At 43.0% G+C, this 16915-nt stretch overlaps 1 protein-coding gene across 2 annotated transcripts in view; it reads right to left on the reverse strand.

Moving 5' to 3' along the window:
* Positions 1-16915, reverse strand: part of PIK3AP1 (phosphoinositide-3-kinase adaptor protein 1) — a 113242-nt gene that overhangs the window by 89875 nt on the left and 6452 nt on the right. The window contains exon 2 of one of the 2 annotated variants that reach the window (XM_059398241.1): positions 15311-15727. In XM_059398241.1, coding sequence (XP_059254224.1) covers positions 15311-15727 — 417 coding nt within the window. Of the gene's footprint in view, positions 1-9296; positions 9322-15310; positions 15728-16915 lie in introns of those variants that run through there. The other variant, XM_059398243.1, reaches the window with a different exon arrangement.

Consider the following 16915-nt stretch of genomic DNA (forward strand, 5'->3'; position numbering starts at 1 on the left):
TATTTATTTGACAGAGAGAGATCACAAGTAGGCAGAGAGGAGGAAGCAGGCTTCCTGCTGAGTAGAGAGCCCGATGTGGGGCTTGATCCCAGGACCCTAGGATCATGACCTGAGCCAAAGGCAGAGGCTTTAACCCACTGAGCCACCCAGGCACCCCAATACAACCGTTTTTAAAAAGTCAAATATGAACTAAGGAAGGTTATCTTGTGCTAGCATCAAACTGTCAGAAATTTATATTTAATCCCTCTTACATAAAACCCAGCAACAGCTGGTTCAGTCTTTGTGTGGCTTAATAATTAGCATATAGCTGAACTTAAAATCAAAACTGTGTCATATGATCAAATTAACTTACTTTCTTAATGTTTAGTTTTCCTTTCCAAAATAAAGCCCAATTTTTAAATTTTTATTTATTTACTTTTTTTCTTTTTTTTAGTATTTACTACAAAATTTTGACCTTTGCTTAAGAATTTCCACTTTGGAAACGTTAACAAAACCAAAAACAACTGACAGAATGGGAGAAGATATTTGTAAACGACATATCAGATAAAGGGTTAATATTCAAAATCTATAAAGAACTTATCAAACTCAACAGCCAAAGAACAAATAATCCAATCAAGAAATGGGCAGAGGACATGAACAGACATTTCTGCAAAGAAGACATCCAGATGGCCAAAAGACACATGAAAAAGTGCTCCACATCACTCAGCCTCAGGGAAATACACATCAAAACCACAATGAGATACCAACTCACACCAGTCAGAATGGCTAAAATTAACAAGTCAAGAAATGACAGATGCTGGCGAGGATGCAGAGAAAGGGGAACCCTCCTACACTGTTGGTGGGAATGCAAGCTGGTGCAACCACTCTGGAAAACAGCATGGAGGTTCCTCAAAAAGTTGAAAATAGAGCAAGCCTACGACCCAGCAATTTATCCTACCCAAAGTAGGGTAAATACTACTGGGTATTTACCCTAAAGATACAAATGTAGTGATCCAAAGGGGCACATGCACCCAAATGTTTATAGCAGCAATGTCCACAATAGCCAAACTATGGAAAGAACCTAGATGTCCATCAACAGATGAACGGATAAAGAATAGGTGGTGTATATATATATATACAATGGAATACTATGCAGCCATCAAAAGAAATGAAATCTTGCCATTTGCTATGATGTGGAACTAGAGGGTATTATGCTTAGCAAAATAAGTCAGTCAGAGAAAGACAACTATCATATGATCTCCCTGATATGAGAAAGTAGAGATGCAATGTGGGGGGTTTGGGGTGTAGGAAAAGAATAAATGAAACAAGATGGGATCGGGAGGGAGACAAATCATAAGACTCTTAATCTCACAAAACAAACTGAGGGTTGCCGGGGGAGAGGGGGGTAGGGGGAGGGTGGTTGGGTTATGGACATTGGGCGGGTATGTGCTGTGGTGAGTGCTGTGAAATGTGTAAACCTGGTGATTCACACACCCATACCCCTGGGACTAATAATACATTATATGTTTATTTTAAAAATTATTTAAAAAAAAGAATATCCACTTTGGGGGCACCTGGGTGGCTCGGTGGGTTAAAACCTCTGCCTTCAGCTCAGGTTATGATCTCAGGATCCTGGGATCGAGCCCCGTATTGGGCTCTCTGCTCAGCAGGGAGCCTGCTTCCCCTTCTCTCTCTCTCTGCCTGCCTCTCTGCCTACTTGTGATCTCTGTCCATCAAATAAATAAATAAAATATTAAAAAAAGAATATCCATTTTGACCTTTTCCCAACATCACCTGTCTTCGGATTATGAACTAAACTCGTGTCACTGCCATCACTGCAACTTCCCTTGATGGCTCCTTGCCCCTTCCCACCATGGAAACAGAAAAGTCTCACCCCCTGCCTCCCACGGGACAGAAACTTCAAAACTCGGAAGGCAGTTTCCATGGCTCCAGTGAAACTTCTTTTCTCCACAAACTTATTTCCTTTAATGGTTTATCATGTGACAGAATGTGAAATTCTCTCCTTCACTCCGTTTGGTCATTTCACAGTTTCCTGAGGGTCTGATACATGAGCAGCACTGCCAGGCACTGGGTATCCCCACTCTCCTGACGGGGGATGATAACGGATGGATGGACAGATGAATATCTGTACGTGCCTCCCATGAAAACAGTAAACACGCCTCCAGGGAAGCTGACTAACCCAGGATAGATGAATAGCCTCTTCTCCGACCCTAGTCCTCCTGTTCATAAACCTTCTTGTGGCATTTACTGTTTTTGGAAGGTGGCGTTGCTCTGTCGACCACGTTTAGCTCGCCTCCAACTAAAACTACTACATCTTCTTACAAATGTTATTCTTAAAATATTTATTCCTTCACTCTGTTTTGCACAACTGTTCAATTATTTTCTTGAACCCTGTGCTGAATTTTATATTGATCCTTACTAATTTCCAACTTATCTTTAGCCCACCCTTCCAACCAACACACATTTAGATGAAGTAGAACCCCTAACATCACTGCTGTCTTCAAATTTAAGGAAAGAAACCAAGCGCTCATTTTAAAACGGAGTGCTTGAATAAAGCTACTGTAGAATTTTAGACAGTCTAACCATTACTCTGAGAAAAATGACTAACCTGCCTGAAAGCCATGGTTAACTGGGCTCTGTGTTATCATTAGGCAACCATACATATAGCTTTTTTTTTTTAAAGTCAGGAAAAGAGAGAGGAGTGGGTAGGAGCCGACGGAGAGGGAGAGGGAATCTTAATTAAGCACGTCCCACACCCAGTGCAGAGCCTGATGCAAGGCTCAGTCTCAGGACCCTGAGATCATGATCTGAGATGAAATAAAAAAAGCTTAACTGACTGAGCCACCCGAGTGTCTTACCAACTGCATAACTTCTGCCATCATTGGAAGACACAGCCTTCCTTCTCTTTTCCAAGGTGGACACTCAGGAAACTCATTCTTTGCTCAGGAAACTCATTCTTTCCGTAATGGATGCATTGAGGAACTATCAAAGAAGCAGTCAAGATATCTCAGGTCCCCTTTTTATTCAAAAGGAGCTCTCAGACTTCTGCCTCATAATGCTGGACATACCTGGCATTAGGTAATTAATGGGACAAACAGTGGTTTAATGGCCCTCTCCTAAACACAGACTCTTTGCAAGGGCAGCAATCAAGTTGACTTTTTCATCACATCTTCTCAGGACCTTGCAGAGTGCAACTCCCATGACAACCACTCCATAAACTCAATAAATATTTTTAAATATAAACATAAATTAAGTCTCATTTCTGCCACTAACTGTGTAACATTAGTAAGTCCTCGAATTCCTCTGGGTCCCTCTTCATTCATTTTAAAGTAAAGGGAATAGGCCAGATCATCCCATTCTAATATTATATTAGAATATTAATTCTAATATTATTAGAATATATAATATTCTAATATTAATATTCTATATTTTGATCCTGTGAACTCAGAGGCTCTGTCCCTATTCTCCCATCAGAGACTCTTATTTCCAGAGTATGGACAAGTTATAACCACATGAACACCCCAGCCCATAAAAGTGCCTGGGGTGAAATGATGCTAAATGAAGGGTTTCTACAAACCCTGGGACTCTGATTTCCAAGTGAATACAAAACAAAAATAAACATTCAGGCAGCCAAATGAGTGCACAATTCTTTCAGTATTAACATTTTTCCTGAAAAGCTTCTAACACAGAAACACTTCACAATTACAGCCGGAGACCTCTGGCGACACAGAGAAATGCTTTGAGAAATGATATTCACAAAGTTCTAGAAAATGAAAGGGGGAATCTGTTCCATAACAAGTAACAGGTTGACTTCGTCAGGAATGCTAAATCTGTATCCTGCACAAGAAATGTTTCCCCACATTTTACATGCTCAAAAAAAAGTGGGGGGAGGTCAGCAGCTAGCATGAATATTCTTCTGTCTGCTAGCTTTGATGGGTATCTGCCTTTCTGCAAGCTTTAACTACAATTATGGCCTCAGACATTAGCTGTACATGTAAAAGGAAACTTATTTAGTCCACTTTTAAAATTAGAGCACTTTCATTTCATCATCAGCCTCCCCTCTACTTCCTGTGTTATCAGATGTTCGAGAGAGAGCCAGCAGGCTGTTTGTGAAACTGGCAACTTGGCAGACAAAATATGTATGTTCAACCAGAATTCTTTTAAATAAGAAGCTGCTATAAGTCTAGCCTTGTAAGAGCGATAGGGAAGATACACATACGCAGAAGGCATAAACCCAGAAGAAAAAGTACCAAGGAATTTCCAAAATGACTAAGCCAAATCTAGAGGTCTCTTTTGAACTCTTCAGATATCTTCACTTTAATGATCTCCTTTAAAGAGGACACATCCAATTTAATCTCTGCTACAGAGGGACACACCCATACCCCCTCACGGAGCAAACGATTCTGATTGTTAGTTTCTATAACAGCATACTGATTCTTTTGGGGAACAGGATGTCATACATGGTCTGTTTTTACATATGGACCCAATAAAAAAGATGTACTCTATCACCCTGTCTTGCTTTGAATCAGCTTCAAGTTTCTCTGTAGCTACATCCCTACTACATGACGCAAGACAAACCTGCTCTAGGGAAATGGTTGATGATCCAAATGACACCAGCAGCACAGACGTCTAAGGAGGATACTCATGAGAGGGATAGCTTCCTCTCTAACAGAAGCATTCAAAAGTAAGTAAGATGGGGCACCTGGGTGGTTCAGTGGGTTAAAGCCTCTACTTTTGGCTCAGGTCATGATCTCAGGGTCCTGGGATCGAGCCTCGAGTCGGGCTCTCTGCTCAGCCAGGAACCTGCTTCCCCATCTCTCTCTGTCTGCCTCTCTGTCTACCTGTGATCTCTATCTGTCAAGTAAGTAAACAAAATCTTTAAAAAAAAAAAAAAAAAGTAAGTTTCCCTACCAAGAGTAAGGAAAATAGACAACCATCCATGAAAGCACCCATGCATGCAGACATCCATCCAACCCCCATGAACTGAGTGATAGGGAATTGATATTCTATTTGTCATGCTTAAGATATCAGCAGTGTTTTCTTTAAAAACATAAACACAGTGAAACTAAAATAGCTTCCAAGCGCTTTTTCCCCACAGAAAAGGCAATTTTATCAATTAGATTTTGCTCATTTCTTGGGTGTCTTGGAAAACCAATCAACCACTTTTTGCCTAAACTATAGCAAAATAGCTAAAACAGGAAGTCTTCCTCTCAAAAGTCCATATGACAAGCCTCCTGTGGTTCCAGTAATTTCTCCAACAGGCAGATAGAGTCATGTATAGCATAAATCATCCTATTTCCTTGGTCATCTCGGACACACTCTCAGTCATGTGAATGGCAGTGGAAACTAAATTGAAAAGCTGTCAAAACATCCTGTAATAATCGGGAAATTAACAGACCTATTTTGTCACGCATATTTGCCTCCATTTCCCCCCCACCCCATTATTTTCCTATAGAGCCACATTCATAAATCCACACATGGACCATAATAAGCAGTATGTGTAAAATATTAAATACATGCATTTTTTCATTCCCACAGCATCATGTTATATTCTCCTAAGACTCAACTTGGAGTAACGTCCATAAAACTGAAAGCTATTATGATGTCGTTTAAGGTTCTGTCTAAAATACTATTGTGAACGACAACTTGTTCGCTGAAATAAAACACTATACCTTGATGGAATTTTGAAAACTGTCAGATTAAGACTCAGCAATGCAAAGTAAGCCATGTTCAACCACACACAGTGGAAACACATGGATTTCATTGGCTGTAAAAGTCTCAGATGTTAACCTGCAGTCGCCCCAGCTTTTTATTATTTTATTTTTATTTTATTTTTAATTTTTCCCAAGTCAGGTTTATTATGGTGTAATTTACACACAGTAAAATTCATACTTTTGGTATACACAGTTCTGTGAGTTTTAACAAAGATACATAGTCATGGAACTACCACTGCAATCAAGTATATAGAGCATTTCTATCACCCTGAGAGTTCTCTCTTTTTTCTTTTTTATTGACATACAATGTATTATTTGTTTCAAGGGTACAGGTCTGTGATTCATCAGTCTTACACAACTCACAGCACTGACCATAGCACTTACCTCCCAGCTTTTTGAAAAGGATAAGAACAGATATAGGGTGACTCGTCCAAGTGACGTGCCCAAGGAGGCAAAAGCAGTTAGTGTCAGAGTCCGTGAAATATACACCCATGTTTTCTTACTTCTCATCATAAAGACAATATGTAGCACCCTAAGAGGCCATCAATCCAGATTTGATTTGACAAGTGTAAAAATATGACTTAATGATAAGCAGCAGGCTTTAGCCCACATGGAGTGAGTGAAGGTACAGATATCACAACTGTAAACAAACCAATGCCCTATCTTTCCCCGTTACCCAGAAGATCAGTCCCATGACTCTGAGAAAAAGGCCAAGGAGTTCATATAAACGAATTTAACCTGAATTCAACCTACTTGGATTAGCTGGGTACAAACCCAACTCCTTCCTCTGGATCCTGGAATTCCCCACAACTCCATCATTTCTCTCTTTTAAAATTCCTAACTGAAAGTAAAACATGAACATAGTAGATAAAGGGAAACGGCAGAGAAACGTCTAAGACAAAAAGCCTTCCATCCACCCAAAAGCAACTACTACCAAAAATTTCTTGGGGCCCCTGGGTGGCTCAGCGGGTTAAGCCTCTGCCTTCGGTTCAGGTCATGATCTCAGGGTCTTGGGATCGAGCCCCACTTCAGACTCTCTGCTCAGGAAGGAGCCTGCTTCCTCCTTTCTCTCTGCCTGCCTCTCTGCCTACGTGTGACCTCTCTGTCAAATAAATAAATAAAAGGTCTTTAAAAAAAAAATTTCTTGGGGCACCTGGGTGGCTCAGTGGGTTAAGCCTCTGCCTTTGGCTCAGATCGTGGTTTCGGGGTCCTGGGTTCAAGCCCCGCATCAGGCTCTCTGCTCAGCAGGGAGCCTGTTTCCCCCACTCTCTGCCTGCTTGTGATCTCTCTCTATCAAATAAATAAATAAATAAATAAATAAATAAATAAAATCAATCTTCTTTAAAAAAATTTCTTGTGTATCCTTCCAAGAAAAAAAGCTCTCTATGCATATATTGGTATAAATGTAACTTTTTTTTAAATTATAAATCTACAAACACCCTGGTTCGATTGTCTTCACTTAGGTAGCCAGGAACTCAGTCTCACTGGTCCGGATGATAACCTGATCATTTCAAGGACAGAAATCTGTTGTTAATCAAAGCTAATACTGTCTCAACTGACACTGAACTTCTAGAGCCTGGGAATACAGCTAAACAGCTAACAAAATATAGAAAGGGAAGAAAGGAAATAAAAAGATAAAGAGGTATTATATATAGGCCAGCACCTGGCAGACAGATGTTCATTCAAAACTTTCTAAATGACTTATTGACCAAATATATGAATGAATGGAAAAACCAGGATAGGCATATTGTTAACACACATGACATTTAACGTATTAAATTTTAACTGATAGGGTTCCAATTCTCCAAAAAGTAAGCACCGTTCTTGATCTACACTGTCCAGTATGGTAGCCACTGGCCACAGCTGGCTGTTGAACATCTGCAGTGTGTTCTCGAAGTGTAAACTACGTACCAGATTTCAAAGACTTGGTATTAAAAAAAAAAAAAAAAAGATGTAAAATATCTCATTGATACTATTCATATTGATTATATGTTGAAATGACAATATTTTAGATATATTGGCTTAAGTAAGCCATATTAGGGGCACCTGGGTGGCTCAGTGGGTTAAGCCTCTGCCTTTGGCTCAGGTCATGGTCTCAGGGTCCTGGGATTGAGCACCGAATCAGGCTCTCTGCTCAGTGGGGAGCTTGTTTCCCTCTCTCTGCCTGCCTCTCTGCCTACTTGTGATCTCTCTCTCTCTGTCAAATAAATAAATAAAATCTTTTTTAAAAAAGAAAAAGAAAATAAGTAAGCCATATTATTAAAATTTCTTTTTACTTTTTTCTTTTTCTGCAGCTACAAGAAAACCTTAAATTCCACATGTGGCTCACATTGTACCTTTTTTGGACAGCACTGCTCTAGAACGTAGCCCCCATTACAGCAGTGACTACATCTGTCTTTTCCCTGCTCTATCCCAGCACAGGACATTGGAAATGGTAGATGCCCAGGGAATATATATCAGATGAAAAGCTGGTTGTGGTATATAGATAAGGCCATGAGTAGGCCTTGGATTGGATAGCAGGAGGTCCTTGTCCTGACATTTTATGGACAAGCAGCTGCATGACTTTGGATAAGTCACTGTACCTGCCTAGGCCTTGTTTTCCTCATCTTTAAAATGGGCATAAAAATAAGATCTTCCTTACAGGGAAACTGCATGGACCAAATGAAAGAATGTCTATAGAAAAGGGTAAAATCTGTGTCAGGTTCTCCTGAGTTCTAGTATTTTCTACCACCAACAGTCCCAGAAGAAGCAAGATCAAAAACATACCGAAACAACAGGGTAAGAAAGTAACCAGAGAAACTCCTATATCTAGTATTTCCATCCCAGCGTGTGATAGAAAAATCGAGACAAAGACAGGTGTGAAGGATATTTTCCCAGAAGAGGAAACTTGAACATTCATCACTCCCTCTTCACTGCATCTCACCAACCAACCAACCAACCACAGCTGACAAAGGGACTTGCAGATACCTTCCTCCAGGGGCGACAGGAAAGCTAATGAACTGGGAGGAGGCAGCCTCCTCCGGAGCCGCTGACGAAGCTGCAGGGGCAGCCAATTGTACCGCGCCACCTGGGGCTCACGGCTCTGTGGGAAAATTCATAATCGTGGGGACCTCAGAGGCCTCAGGGGGGGAAAGTTCCAAGGGCCCCCACGTCGACTCGCCCTTGTTAATTGTTTCAGGCGCAGCTCCCAGGGTGAACTTACCTTATTCTACAGCGCGGGCAGGGCACCTGGCAAGGGAAACCCAAAGGACCCTGAGTCACGCTGTGACTTTTTAGCGAACAGCAGGGTGGATGTCAGTCAGCTACCCCAGCCGGGCACCTTCTTCCCCGAGTCAAAGATTATTGCGGAAAGGGAATGAGGGTACTGAAGAAAGTCTCCTTGCAGGGGGACATTTCGGGAGGCTTCAGGAGCCCACTGCAGAGTGGTTAAGCCACAGCAGAGAAAGAGCAGATCCAAACACCCACAGCCTTTAGGCAGGAGAGCAGCAGAACAAAATTTAGTCCGATTCAAGAGGCCAAAGGTCAGATTCTCCCCTCAGCCTCTGCAGGGAACCACAGAAGCCCCAGAAGTGAATGACTTACCATCAGTATGGCCACCGCATGAAGGAGAGCAGGGAGGGTGCAGTGACTTCCCCTTTGCTACAAGGGTCTGACCCTCCCCCCTTCTCTGAGGGCTGCTCCCTGTGACGTGGAAGCGAGTCATGCGTGTGGCCAAGCTCCAAGCCCCTGGGACCTCTGCCCCGTGACCCGCCTCATCACAGGGGCCTGAGCTGCCACCTGCTCCTCTAAGCAGAAGGCTGAGGGACAGGGCATCAGGCAAAGAGCAGAGCCCCCAGAACACGGCTGTGCCTCAGAAGCAACGGGCAAGGCTTGTGGAAATTCACTTTCCTGGGACTAACCCCCTGAGAGTCTGGTTCAGTATGTCTGGGGCAGGAGCCCACTCACTGGCCCTTGAAACAAAGTGGTCTAGAGAACTCAGGGAAGCTTCCTCATCCCTGATACTGCTTCTTCCATGAGCTTTCTTCATCCCTCCTGTCTCCCCATGGAAAACAAGGGCAGTGAAAGGAGACTTAGGAGAAAGCAAGGCAACGTGGAGAGCATTCTAGAGTCCGAAGGCCCTCAGTTCCAAAGAGAGCTGTTCCCGTCTTTGTGCAAGTCATTTACACTCTCTGAACCTTAGTTTTCTTGTCTGAGAAATGGCAATAAAACTATCCACCCACGCAGGGTCATGGCAGGGGAGAGGAGGAGAATAAATGCGCATAAAGTGCCCTCTGCGTTACTCCTAATAACTGTCAAAAAAGCATTTCTCCACATGTGTATCTCTACAAGAAAAACTGTACATGTAAATAATGGACTTAATCAGGCATAAAGGGAAAGAAAAAAAATTAAAGCACAACAACAAAAACCTGTAGTAAGAGAGGCCACGGATTCAGGTCATAGGGAGACAGGTAGGAAGACACCCAGAGCAGTGATGCTGCTCTGTCCCAGGAGTCTACAGAGAGAGGAGCAGGGAAATCCATAGACCCACAAAGATTTAGGCACAAAGCTGCAGGAAGATATGCTGCAACATTATTTGTAAAAGGGGAAAAGTGAAGAATAATCTTAAGGTATTTTTTAAAATTTTTTTAAACATGATGAATACACGTTTACTTCATTTCAGAAAAAAAAATATTCCTTTTTATATTTAGGAAAAGATTTTGGAATCCATATGATGAGCTGAAAGCATTTTTAAGTATCTTTCTTCTAAACTCCAGTAGAATATTCAGATTAGAACATTCAAAGGAAGGCCAGATATGCGCATATGCCTCTAAATGTTCCCCATGGGAACAAAAGGCAAAATACACTATAATTCTGGGTACCACCTGGAATTGCTGAAGTACAAGCATGATGGGGGACAGGGGAGGCAGAGGGAAAACAATGCATATAAAGAAACAGGTGGGATCTCCAGTATAATACTGAATAATATTAGAAGAATAAGGTTTACTGCTTCTCTTCCCCCTACACACACACACACACACACACACACACACACACACACACACACACACACAATGATGAGAACTTTGGAAACCAAACTCAGCACCACCTAACAAGTCTTTTCCCACACAGACTAACAATCTATTTTTGTATTCCAGGGAGATTTGCAGCAAAGAATACAGCTCCACTAAAAAGAGGAAATAATTTCTATGCTGTACCTGGGTTTTTCTCACTTCCTTATTTTAAAATAATCACCCAACAAATTAAAAAAAAAAATCCAGAACAATAGTTCAGTGTTCTGTGCACTGGGTATATATCACTGCAGACATTTTGCAACTAAACAGAATCAATTCCAGTGTTCTGAGTAATTTGCCATCTTCTCGGAAAACTTATAATGATATATTACAGTGCTGGGGGCTGGAAGAAACCTTCCAAATCATGTGGTCCAACCCCATCATTTTACAGATGAAGATCCTAGGAAGCAAACTGCCTGCTCCAACACACTAAAGACTCTAATTAAAACATCTGCTCAATTTTAAGGTAGCTGACAAATTTGGAAAGGAGGTGGGAAATAAAATAAAACCTCGAAAACACTTTTTAGTGGAATGGTAATTATGATCAGCAGGCCTATCAAACGAAAAAGCAGTAAGGATCGTGATGGAAGTATAATCTTCCTCTAATGTCAGGACCACTTACATCTGGAAAACTGAGACTAGAAGTTGCCAGAGCTCACACATCGAATCTGTGAGTAGGGGCAGAGGAAGAGAACTCAGGAACTTGGCTCTGAAATCTTTTGGCCTAAGCACCAAACAGTGGCCGAATTTTATACCTAAACTGACAGGTATTAAGCAGTCACCTGGATGTGATGGTGCCTCTACTTCCAGAAAAGTGGAGATTGGAGAAAATGGTCCATGCACTACAGAGGGACCTGACCACCGACCTGGCAAAGGAAGAGGGGCTTAGACCCTTGCTCACATACCCAGTGGACCCTTGACCAGCAGCATCAGCATCATCTGGGAACTTGTTAGAAATGTGGAATCTTGGGTGCCTGGGTGGCTCAGTTGGTTAAGCACCTGCCTTCAGCTCAGGTCACGATCCCACGGTCCTGGGATCAAGTCCTGCGTCAGGCTCCGTGTTTAGCAGGGAGTCTGCTACTCTCTCTGCCCCTCCGCCCTGCTCGTGATCTCTCTCTCACATTCTCTCTCTAAAATAAATAAAAACTTTAAAAAAAAAAAAAAGAAGAAGAAGAAGAAGAAAGAAATACTAACTCTTGGGCCCCACCCAGACCTACCAAGTCAGAATGTGCATACTGACAAAATCCCCAGGTCCTCCTGAACACAGGAAAGTTTGAGAATCACTTGTTTAGATAATGCAGCAGCAAAAGAAGTATAATTGACTACCTATAACACCATTTACTCTAAGCTTCTGGAATAATTATCTTATTACCAGCTCTGCTCTCTAAAGTTTTAATCTTTAAGTTTTAAATATTCTAAAACTTAGCCTAAATTTCAAATAGTCTCAGTGTATATCTTCATGAGTAGTCATGTTTTTCCAAAAGGTACTTCAGTGTTAAGAAAATATACATATATACACACACACACACACAAACATGCTGGGAGCTTTACCATTTTTAAGGATTACAGGGATTGTAACTTGAGGTCTTTTTTTTTACATTTACCTTCTGCTGAGGTCATAGGAGAAATGTGACCACTATTTCTTCAGGGGAAAATTAGAACCCCCAGGGAGACCTGGTACAGGAGGAAGACAAGATTTACAATATAAATGTGTTTCTAGGGAGCCTGGCTGGGTGGCTTAGTCTGTTAAGTGTTTGACTGTTGATTTTAGCTCAGGTCATGATCTCAGGTTTGTGGGATCGAGCCCCATGCGAGGCTCTGTGCTCAGTGCGGAATCTGCTTGGGATTCATTCTCCTCTCTCTGTGCCTCCCCCCCAATAAATAAATAAAATCTTTAAAAAAAAAAAAAAGAGGGGCGCTTTGGTGGTTCAGCAGTTAAGCCTCTGCCTTCGGATCAGGTCATGATCTCAGGGTCCTGGGATGGAGCCCCACATTGGGCTCTCAGCTCAGCGGGAAGCCTGCTTCTCCCTCCTTCTCTGCCTGTCTCTCTGCCTAATTGTGATCTCTCTCTGTCAAATAAATAAATAAAATCTTTTTTAAAAATTAAAAAAAAAAAAGAAGAAGAAATGTGTTCTTGCTGAAAAAGAGGAATTTCATGTAAGGGAATTTTGTGGTCAAGAGGCTGTGAAGGTCACATGGCCCACCCATGACTCCAAAGCTGAATCCCTTTAGGGCACATTGACGGTCTCCACTCACATACTCCCAGGGGTGTGGAACTCACCAACTCCAAAGGCAATCTGTTCCACCTTTGCACGCTCCATTAGAAAGGTTTCCAGAAATTTGTGTCCCTATAACTTTCAACAACCCTACAATCAGTAACTCCATAATTACTGTCCCTACTATTAATTCAACCCCATTATCAATTTCCCATTACATTTCCTACTGGGATTTTCTTTCTTAACACAGAAAGTTGAAGATACAAGTCTCATGTATTTATGTATTTAATTTTATGAGAGAAGGGCATCTTGTTGTAGTGGGGTATATGAAAATTTAATTTTTTGCTTTTATTTTGAGGAACCTTAGGAAAACCTCATGTGTACCACAGAAGTATCAGAATAAGTTGTCACAAGTTATAGAGAATATAACTCAGGGCATAATCATATCAGAAACCTAGTTTAGGATAGTACTGTTCTTAAACATTGTTTTAACCCTAAGCTTCCTGGGAGTCAAAGCATGTGTGAAATGGTGATGAGAAGGTGATGCTTCAGAAATGTTCGAGACTCTCTGGCCTTGGGGAATCATCGGTTATCAACCCTGGAAAGTATCTCAGATCAAGTCTCATTCTGGCCTCTTACAGGGAAGGAAATGGAAACCCGGAGAGGGTAAGTGACTTGCCCAATACTGGGCACCTAGTTAGCGCCATGGAGTGTCCCTATCCCTGCTCAATGCTCTCTCTGGCATACTGCCAGACTCTTGAGTCTGGAGTTTGTTCAAGAAGCTTGCCCAGTGTAAAAACCAGAGATACAGCACCACATTACTGGGTCGACCAAGGGCCATGGCTATGTATACCTGAAAAGCAAGCCATCCTGGCACACACAGACCCCTCAGATCCCAAAGCCCATAAGTCTAACACCACAGAGCCATAAGCCACCACTCTTCCTTCTCTTTCCTAGAACTCCATCTGTCCCTACCTATCCACTGATGCGGAATGGCAGAGTTTCCACCGAGAAGCTTATTTTAATCTCCCATTAAAATAATCTCTTTCTGATGACAGGTTATTTGTTCCCAGAACAGAAGCACCACAGAACAGAAACACTGTGGAACACTTCATTCTTTCAGAAACATTTGAAGTTGAAGGCTCAGAGCATACAGAGCCAGAGTCCTTAGTAAATAGTAAATGATTATAGGCGATCGATTTATCCACACATCTAAACATTAGGCTCTTTGAAACGATATTAAAAGCATCCTTCCTATCATGTATTTTTTTTTAATAACAGGAATATTTTAAAGAGAAATCTGTTAGGTCATGCAGCATGAGAAGATAGCACAGGGACAATAAGTCCACGGAGCCCTGAATGATGGGCTGGTGGGTCACAGTGACCTGTCCACAAGATCGTAAGGGACCAGCAGGGACAGAAGCCCATCTGCAGAAATAGCTACTTGTGCTTCAGTTCTTTATAAGTTTAGGCAAATCAAAACTCCCTCAAGGTGATGAGGAACAATCATGTAGGACGGGATTATGTGCATTTTCTATCACTGTGATCCTCTGAAGTAAGGAAAAGCAAACCCTAGAAGAATTTCTTATCCAGGTGAGACATGTTTTATATTAATGCTTGTCATTTATATCACAAATTAGCCAGGATCCCACTAGGCTAAGAGATCTGGCCCTATTTATTGGTTTAGAGCAGCCTATTGCTGGATAAAAGTACCGAGGAAGCTACATCAGCTTTGTCAGGTCACTGGGAATTAGTGAATTCTTGATTCAGCCCATCAGAGGAGACAGGTTGGATGAGTCCCAGCAGGGATAACTGAGCCCTGTTAAATCAACCCATAACTGTCCAGGCTTCTTGGCTGGCATTAGGTATGTAAGACCTCAAATAGCAAGAGAACAGAGATAAACACAGAGCCCACTCAGAGCCCACACTGAGGCAAAAATAGAAAGCAAAAGAGGAAGAGCTGTGACATGCCTCCATCCCAGAACGTGCCTTCCGCTACTGTTCATCAGAGTGTAGGTCACACTTCCTGGGGCCAATGAAGTCATGAGCCCTGGCCAAGGGGACCAGAACCTTCCCACTTTAAAAGGAGAAACAGGACAAAAGACAGAAGCTCAGCTAGTGGGAAATAGAGAAGAAGGGTATTTCTCTCTAAACATGTTGTCCAAAGTGACACGTTTTCCGCAACAGTCCTAAGGTCCCTGATGATAAACTGGAAGCAGCTCACAGGCAGGAAAGCTGTCTCACCTAAAATGCCTGGGGCCTGGATGAGCCTTTTTTTTTTTTTTTTTTTTTAAGGCTTGGTTAGCTTTCCTTGAGAAGACAACCTTACCTTCGGAAATGGCCTTCTTCACCGCTGCCACGTAGGTCTCAGGCTCGTCGTCACAGGTGAGCTCCTGCCAGTGCGCCCAGTCGGGAAAGTAGTCCAGGAACTCCTCACTGTCCTGCACCCCGCACAGCAGCCGCACCACGCGGTGGGGCGGGTGGAAGGCTCTCTGCAGCGGGGGCAGCAGGGCCGGCCGGCAGAAGCACTGCGCCATCTCGGCGGACAGGAGCACCACGACACAGCGGGCGCCGAGGAAGAAGTTCAGGTCCTTGGCCGAGAAGGAGGTGTCGGAGCTCAGCCTGTAAGTCAGCATCTTCTGGCTGCGCACCTGCCGGCTGGCCAGAAAGAGGTCCTGGAGGTACTGGCACCACTCCTCGGCATCCGGGCTGTACACGATGAGGATGTCGCATCTTCCAACCGCCCCTGAGTGAGAACGAGGCGGAGAAGCACGGTGATACACCTGCTCTTCCTAGGGCTCCCACGCCCTGCGCGATCAAGCATGCAGACGGGGTCCTGGCCCCACCATCTTTCATAGTCTGTCCCTACCGGAGCCGTCATACCTCTCCCCTACTTCCGGGCTGCGTTCCAGCCGGACCTAGACAGGTCCCTGTCTCTGCCCCGAGTCGCCTCGCCATTTCTAGAACTTTCCATAAGCTGTCGCTTCTGCTGCCATGCTCTTCCACCTACAGCTGACGCCAGATAAGATGATGACGGATGATGATGACAACGATGACGACACCAAGAGCAAGCACTTTATGTAGGGCTTCCTGTGTTCCAGACGCCCTTCCAAGCACATTGCCTAGTAAACTCCTTTAATCATGGCAGCAACCTTACAAGATAGAGAATACTAGTAGCCTCCCTTTTAAAGACGAGAAAACAAAGGTGTGGCAGCTTATGTATTTTACCCGTGGTGACAGAGTCAGAATTTTTTTTTTAAGATTTTATTTATTTATTTGACAGAGAGAGAACACAAGTAGGCAGAGAGGCAGGTAGGGAGAGGTGGGGGAAGCATGCTCCCCGCTGAGCAGAGAGCCTGATGCCGGGCTCGATCCCAGGATCCTGAGACCATGACCTGAGCCGAAGGCAGAGAGGCCTAACCCACTGAGCCACCCAAGCGTCCCAACAGAGTCAGAATTTGAACTCAGACAGTTCGGCCCCAGAACATGGCTCTTTCCCAAATACAGTGGTTAGAAGCACAGGTACAGAATCAGGTGGCCAGAGTTGGCATCCTGGCTCTGTGAATTGTTAGCTTTGTCACCTTAGGCATGTTACTCTAATAGTCTAAACCTCAGTTGACTTATCCTGGAAATAGAAATATAATGGCAATATTTATCAGTGATTTGTGAGAATTAAATTAGATATTTCATATAAAGTGCTAAGCATAGCACTTGACATGTGGTAAGCCTTCAATGATTGGTAGCTGGTGTCCTCCTCCTCGCATTAATAGAAAGAAGGCATAAATGTAAGCAGCAGCTGTGGGTGATTTAATGCTTTGATATACATAATACCATTGGTGGGGAAGGGCGCCTGGGTGCCTCAGGTCGATTAAACAACTGCCTTCAGCTCAGGTCATGATCCTGGAGTCCCAGGATCAAGTCCCGCATGGGGCTC

This window comes from Mustela nigripes, chromosome 4, assembly GCF_022355385.1.
Source record: "Mustela nigripes isolate SB6536 chromosome 4, MUSNIG.SB6536, whole genome shotgun sequence".
Classification (NCBI taxonomy): domain Eukaryota; kingdom Metazoa; phylum Chordata; class Mammalia; order Carnivora; family Mustelidae; genus Mustela; species Mustela nigripes.